Source organism: Gossypium hirsutum, chromosome A11 (assembly GCF_007990345.1).
Source record: "Gossypium hirsutum isolate 1008001.06 chromosome A11, Gossypium_hirsutum_v2.1, whole genome shotgun sequence".
Classification (NCBI taxonomy): Eukaryota; Viridiplantae; Streptophyta; class Magnoliopsida; order Malvales; family Malvaceae; genus Gossypium; species Gossypium hirsutum.
The window spans coordinates 2,230,697-2,239,261 of record NC_053434.1 but is presented as its reverse complement, the minus strand read 5'-3'; the positions used below and the strand labels follow the sequence as shown (position 1 = coordinate 2,239,261).

The following is an 8,565-nucleotide window of genomic DNA, read 5'->3' as shown; positions in this document are numbered from 1 at the left end:
GATTCTATAAAAAAATCTACATAAATGCAGTGTAGATTAAAACTAAAACAAGCAAGATTTAACAATCATTAATTCTTCGTGAACCATGGCACAATGTGTTAAGTTCCACCTCACGATCATCACAAACATCCAAACTTCACCAGCCACCTCTAATTGATTTTATTTTACAATTTGATGAATTAGCCTAGCATTAAAAAAACGTCCACTAGCCCTTCTTGTTAACACTATAAAACCACCTCCCTTTGCTCCAAGTTCCCCATCCTCAAACACTTTTACTTTTTTAACTCTAAAGCTAAGAAAGCAAGCCACTAGGGTTTTAAGAGAAGACCAAAATGGCTTCAAAAAGATCAACTTCCATGGCCCTCTTTTTAGCACTCAACATTCTTTTCTTTTCCCTAGTCAGTGCTACTTGTCGATCTTGCTCTTCTTCCGGCTCTAATCTCACCCCCACCCCCACTCCATCTGCACGAGGAAGGTGCCCCCGGGATGCTCTTAAATTAGGTGTATGTGCCAATGTGCTTAGCATAGTCAATGTCACTGTTGGTTCACCCCCAGTGATGCCATGTTGTTCCCTTCTCAATGGCCTCATTGACCTTGAAGCTGCCGCTTGCCTTTGCACCGCTATCAGAGCTAACTTCTTAGGCCTCAACCTTAATGTCCCAGTTTCCCTCAGCTTGCTTCTCAACGTTTGCTCAAGGAATGTTCCTTCTGGCTTCCAATGCTAATTTAAGTCATCACTCTCCCTACATTCTTTTTCATTTTTCTATTTGTGTTTGGTTTTTGAAAGTTATGGTTTCCCTTATTTGCATCAAAACAATGTCTTTATTTGTATCTTTGTTGTTTTAATTTTCTTGTGGAAGATTGATATTGAATACGTTTAATACCTTTCTTCAAGTGTTTTCCTTTGGGGGATGGGGTGTATTGTATGTAGTTATGGTAATAAATTTTATATTTTTATTATGTTTGTTTCTTCTTTTCATATGTTTATCACTATTACGATTTTTGTAACGCCCCTAATCCGAATCCGTCACCGGAATAGAGTTACGGAGCATTATCGGAGTTACCGATTCATTTATCAGATATTTCATTAATCCGATATCTTTTCTTTTCCACGTTCAAGTCTTGTATTCAAGTCATCCGGATCTTTATAAAGAAATTTGATCGTCGTTTTCATTTATTTCATGTTATAATACATTCAACTAATGCTCTAAACAAAATTATCATTTTACCCCTAAACTTTTAATTAATGACGATTTCATCCTTAGGTTAAAATAAAATAAAATTATTACAATTTAATCCTTATTTCCAGCCGTTATTCTCACACAAATTGATAACAACCTATAAATTCTATAAAATGTCAGAATTTTCCATAATTTCAACACTTTTCAATTTAATCCTTAAAACATGTTTTTCCCTGATCTTGAGCTACATTAACAATTTCATTCAATTTTGTAATTTAAATAATAAAATAATCTATTTCATGCAAATTGGTCATTTCTAACTTTTTTTTACAAAATTGCCCATAAAATTTTACTTTTATTCAATTTAGTTCATGAGTCTAAAACATACAAATTAGCCATGCTAGCTGAATATTCATACATATTTTCCTCCTCCTCCTCTCCATTCCACATCCTTAATTTATATAACATGCAACAAGTAACATTATCAATAGTTTCACTATTTACTTATGTATATTCAAAACTGTCTATTTGCGTCATAGTCACTAAATTATTTATATCTTAAGCTACGGAACTCAAAATTAAGATCCGCAAATTTTCCCTAAAACTAGACTTACTTATCTTATTACCATAAAATTTTCATAATTTTTGGTTTAGCCAATAAGTACAGTTTATTCTTTAAAGTTTCCCCTGTTCTGCTGTCTGACAGTTCCGACCCTTCTTCACTAAGAATTAATTATCTCATCGTACGAGATTTGGATGATGTTCCTGCTTATTTTTATTAAAAATAGACTCTTTAAGGATTTTAAAAATTTAAATTTAATCCCTTAATTATTTTTATCCAATTTTTGATGATTTTCCAAAGTCAGAACAGGGGAACCCAAAATCATTCTGACATTGTCTCACAAACCTTATTATATCTCATGATTTACAATTCCATTGCTTACACCGTTTCTTCTATAAGAAACTAGACCCAATAAGCTTTCATTTCATATTTTATTCATCCTCTAATTAGATTTCTACAATTTTTGGAGATTTTTCAAAGTTAGACTATTGCTGCTGTCCAAAACTGTTTTAGTGCAAAATGTTGATTTTCATTCTGCCCCAAATTTCACAGTTCATACAATTCAGTCCTTACTTAATTAACCCCTCAATTAAATTAATTTTCTCAATTAATACTTTTCCTAGACATTATAAGTTATTTCATAACTATTGAAATTCAGAATTTCCACATAAAACTCTAACTTCAAACTCTTTTACAATTTAGGTCTCAAACATTCACTTTCTATTCAATTCTGTCAATAAAATCAGCATATAAACAATTTAAAGCTCTAATTCTATGTCAAATCATCATATACTTCCAGCACATATTCATATAAACTTTCAATTTCTTTCATAGAATCAAGAACTAATGAATTCAACAAATGGACCTAGTTGTAAAAGTCACAAAAACACAAAAATTTCAAGAAATAATCAAGAATTGAACTTACTTGCAGTAAAAATATGAAAAACCAGCTTAAGGGAACTCTTCCATGGTGTTTTTGCTGATGAGAATGCAGAAAAATAAAGAGAAATCTAGATAATTCCACTTTAGTCCTAGCTTTATTAAGTAAATTTTGCAATTTTCTAATTTTGCCCTTAATTCCCTTTATTTTCTTGGTGATTTAATGCTCTTGCCGTCCAGTCCAAATAGACCTTGGGTCTATTTGCCTTTTAAACCCTCGGATTTAGTGATCTCGAATCACTGTTCCGACACCACTGAAAATTAGGCTGTTACAACTCTCCCCTCCTTTAGGGATTTTCGTCCCCGAAAATCTTACCAGAAGAAGTTGCTTTCAACACTCATAAAACACCTTTACTAACTTCTCAGAATCACAATTTGATTTAACCTCGAATATCTTTTTCCATTCACCTTTGAACTCTAGAACACAATGTTGGAACATACTGTCAAAATTCTGAATTACCCTCTCAGGGATACATATACTCAGCTGATCTGTCAAATGAAAACTCTGTACCTACTGAAATGATCATACAGATCTTTCTTTGTCGAATGAACAACCATAAACTAAATAACATTTTCCTTTCCGATGTTAATGACAATCCCAATTCAAAATCTATAGTCATTCTATCTCATAACACACTAGTATTATCATTGACTGCAATAATCCTAAATGTTCTTAATGTTCGGCTTACTTGCTAACAAATAGACATCTGAACATGAACTCAAAGATATTATGTAACGCTCGTGCAATCACTAGTACATCTAACTCACAATAAGATAATAAAGATCTTGACAATTTCTCAAAGAAAGCCAGAAGAAAAACACTGCTTACCGACTTTGGACTTCCATCATAATAGAGATAATATATTTCCCGCATGTATAAAACAAAATCATAATCAGTAGAAACATAAGAATAGTCTCACATAAATTTTTACCATTAACTTCATTTCCAACATATTAAAATAGAATTCCAAGAAGATGAAGAAATGACGATCATAAACTGACCAGACCAATAGGGCTTTCGTCTAACATCATAATTAACTAGCATTCTCAAAACATCAGAACTCCACCAGAGACTGAACAAGCACACACATATCTCTGAGGATAAAAGAATATATAGAATACCCAGAAAAGATAATCATATTCGTTTCAACTGTAACTATCACACACAGACATCTTTACTACTCAATTATCTTTTTTTTTTACTAATTCTGTCATCATGAACCCCGCATCATTCCATTCACTAACGAAAACCAATTTGGGAAAAATTTCAGCAAACACATACTTCAGACATCATATCTGAATAAGTCGACTAGCCGAGGTTAACTTTTTCTTTAACCGTGACATTACGTAATCTGAATGATCTTTAGAATAATCTGATATCTTTTTTTTTCAAAACTGTATTCACTTGTCAAACTATTTTCAACTCCGTCTGCATTATTAATTATTCCATTACTGTACTCATTAGTTTCACATTTGTGAACTTATTCAACATTTTTTTTTGTAAATTTTCATTATAAAATACTACATTGGTAAGAGGGTGAGGTCGTAAAGCCTCTAACTGAGTTCTCATAAATTCACACATATAACTTAGCGTTTATCATCAACATCATATCATCACAATTACATAATTCACTTCAAGCAAATTAACATACATGATTATGTTACACGAACTTTTCAATTATCTATTTCAAACTAGTGTACTTAAACATACAGTCCATGAATTTTGAGTAAATTTACTCATAGCATTTACTTAACCAAACAAGTCAGACACATAATATCATATGAATGCCACACAAACATAGATAAGTTTATCACAATATAAACTTTCATTTCATTCACGTTTCATCATTTCTCAACTTTTGATTATCTCATTTCGTACATTGTCAGATACATATCATGAACTTCTATTCTTACATTTCTAAGTTCCTTCTCATCATAAACACATTTCAAATATCTCAATATCACTAAATCATACTTCTCTTACCATATACATAATTTAACATTTAACATTTAATAATAAATAATTTGAATTATAGTAATACAATCGTACGTTGAGTATGTTTGTACTCAGTGGTATTACCATAATTCAAATTATAAATACTATAATAAATAATAGACATCAAACATGTAACAATATAAGTCATATGTGTTAATTATGCTTTAATTTCATATCTCGGCAATAGTCTTTCATCAAATGTCATCATATATCATCTATATTATCTTTAATCAATTCATGAACCTTTGGTTCAAGCTTTCAATCTCATATCTCTATTTCAATTCACAATTCGCATTTCTTTTCATAATTCCACTTTTTCACACTTTCAATAGTTTAATCGATCAAATTCATTCGATTTTCTCATTTCATTTACTCAACCCTATTAACATAACTCGACTCAGACGGATACACGGATCCAACCAAACACACCAGTAAGGCATATTGTGCCTAAAACGGTACATAGTACCTGATCAGAATACGACACATAAGTGCCTAAAATGACACACGATGTAATGACCTGAAATTCACGGGCACCGGAAAAATGAGTTATAGGGCCTCCGTCTTAGTGAAATAAGTTCGAAAATAATTATTAAAAATATTTATGAGCCTAGTGGTGTGTCTAATTAGGATCTAATTAAGTGAATTTAGCTTAATTTAGAGTAAGTAATAAAAAGGATTAAATTGAATAAAGGATAAAAGTTTAATTATAAAGCAATAGAAAATAAAAAGGATTAAAATGGCAATTACGCCATTGACTAAAAATGAGGTGGCATATTGGTGAAATAAAATCAAAGATTTTTTTTAGGTTTTATATATTATAATGATTATTATTATGGTTTTATATTAAATTGTTATGATTATTTAATTGATAATATATTATAAATAAATTAAATAGAAGACAATTGTATGGTAATAAAATATACATGTGTAAGAATTGTATGGGTACATTTGTAATTTAAATATTTAATTACTTATAATTTAAGTATAAAAATATTTTATAATTATTAATTGTATTAATTAAATCATGAGATTTTTATTTAATAAGCAAATTAGATAATGACATTTGTAATAATATAAATATGTACACTTGTTATATAATTATTAATTTACTTAATATTAAAGTAAAATATATTTTAATATATTATATTAATATTATATTATGTTAATAAAATAATAAAGTATAAAAGAATTAAAGAAATAAAGAAACAAAAGCAAATAGAAACAGAATTGAAAACGGGAAGCAGGGGAGAAAAAGAGAAAGAAAAAGGGAAAGAAAAATAAAAGAGAAAACTAAGGATTTGAAGCTTGGAGTTAATTTGGTAAGTCAATTAAGTCCTTTTTAGTTAATTTTGATGTTTTAGGAGCTTTGAAACAAGATTTTGATGAAATTAAGTTGATAGTTCAAGAGTTCATATGTTTCCAAGTAGGGTTCATGTTGCAAAAATTATGGAATTAGGGATTTAATTGAATGAATTCTAAGTTAGAATTGATTAAGGGATTAAATTGTAAACTAGGCTATAAGTTTTATGTTGTAGGGACTAAATTGAAGAAATTTCGAAATTAGGGAAATATGCTGGAAATTTTATAGTTAAATATAAGTTTAGACAAAATTTGAATAGAAAAAGAGAGTGAATTGGATTAAGAAAATAATTAAGTTTAGTTAGGATTAAATTGGGAATAAGGTAGGAGTTGTTTAGAAATTTAATTATTTATTATAATTAATGCTGTAAATAATAATGTAAATTACTATTATTTTCGTAGCCAACAAAGAACCGGAAGCATCAGCATCGAAAGGAAAGGAGAAAGTCATCGAGGACTAAAACGGGAGAATTACGGTGTGTATTACTATAATTCAAATTTTAATTATTATTGATTGCTGAAATTTTAATTGTTATGTATGGTAAATAAGACTTGAGGTAAGTATGTGAAATTGATATGAATATTGAGTGAAAATGAAAGTGATGTAAATTTGAATCAAATTGAATTGAATAAGTGAATTATGGAATATGTGATTATTTGAAAAGTGTATTGATTGAAAATAAATAAATTGTAACAAGTGTATGGTGTTGATGGTATACACTTGTGTGAAAATTAATTTGTATATGAATTAAGATAATAGATATTTGAATTGAATGAGTATTGAAAAATTTTGTGTAAATGAAATTGAAATTAGAAAAAGTAAAATAATACCCTATTAACTTGTCGGACTAGATTCGATACAAATGGCATGCCATTGGATTTGTGATGTGATGAAGAGATTGTAGTTCGGCCGAGAGGATGTTTCTGTTATTATATACTTCGGTTTATCCGAATAGGCATTTAATGCATTATTGGTGTGTTGGGGAGGATATATTATACCGGTGTGTTATGGAGGATTTATAATATTCCGGGTGTGTTTGGGTTGGATATTCTGGTGTGTTTGGATGGAATCCGCGTATCTGTCATAGTCCGAGCTTTGTTAATAGGGTAAATAATTGAAATGAAATTTTGAAAATGAGATTATTTATTTTAGCACTATTGAAAAGTACGAGAAAGAATGTATGAACTAAATTATGAATTGAGTTAGTATGAAAAAAATGAATTATGAATTTAAGATTTATGAAGTAAAATTATTGTATATAAAAGTAGTTTAGATAATTATAAAATTTATGGTTGATGTTCGTAATTTATTAATGTTAAATAGTCTTGATTTATAGTAATACCACTGAGTATATCCATACTCAGCATACGGTTGTTTCCATGCACAGGTTAGTAAAAGTCAAGTGTCCCGGCTCAGCATCCAGAACAATCCCGACTCCAACACAAACTTGGTGATGTATATTTTTCTTTTGGGTAAAGGTGGCATGTACATAAGTGTTATTTAGTCACTTGAATATGTATATTACTTTGAGTAGTGAATGATGAATTATAAAATTTAGATGGTTAAATGAAATGGTAAGGAAAGTACATGATATTTTGATACATGAACATTAAGTTGTTAAATGAATGAAGTTTTTAATCAATTTTGAATGATGCTATGATAGTTATTAAATTAAAATTTTGTTAATAATATAAATATTAGTATATGAATGTGAAATATTGGTGTTGGTTGTTTTGGTTTGAATTTGCAGGAGGTTTAGGTAAAAATAAGTAGAAATGTTGTCGAAATTTTTATAAAAAAAAAATTGGAATACTCGAACAAGTCCCGTTCTACTTTTAATACGTGTTTGAACTTCGAGAGTTCAAGATAGGGACTTAATTATTATATTATACTATGAAAGTTATATTAATTGTAAATTATTCGTAAGTTGTCTGATATGTCCGGTAATGCCTCATAACCTCGTTCCGGTAACAGTTTGGGGTTAGGGGGTGTTACACACGAGGTGTCTGCTGCGACACACAAGGTGCCTGAAATACGACACATAAAGTGCCTGATCAGTAAAGCCGACAAATCTCGTACACTTCCAGTTCTTATGGCATGCCAATTATATCCGACTAGTCCGACAAGTTAATAGGGAATTCAATTCTCATTTCAATTTCACTTAATATTCATATTTACCCCTATTAACAAGACTCAGACTTTGGCGGATACACGGATTCCATCCAAACACACCAAAATGTCCAACCAAAACACACCAGTATAATCCTCCAAAACACCAGTATCATATAATCCTCCCAAACACACCAGAATAATATAATCCATCCAAAACACACCAGAATAGCACAAAGTGCCTATTCGGATAAATCCGAAGGATATAAACATCAGCATATCCAAATCTCATCTCCAAATCCCTTCTCAAAATCCTATGGCATGCCAATTATATCCGACTCAGTCCGGTACAGTTAATAGGGTATTCAATTCACCTTCCAGTTTCCAATCAATACACATTTTAATTAATCACATATTC

General features: G+C 30.1%; 1 protein-coding gene across 1 annotated transcript; it reads left to right on the top strand.

Moving 5' to 3' along the window:
- Positions 1 to 283: 283 nt before the first annotated feature.
- Positions 284 to 725, top strand: LOC107923787 (14 kDa proline-rich protein DC2.15). Its single transcript, XM_016853947.2, has one exon. The coding sequence runs from the start codon at positions 333 to 335 to the stop codon at positions 723 to 725; it is 393 nt and encodes a 130-aa protein (XP_016709436.1). The 5' UTR covers positions 284 to 332.
- Positions 726 to 8,565: the final 7,840 nt, after the last annotated feature.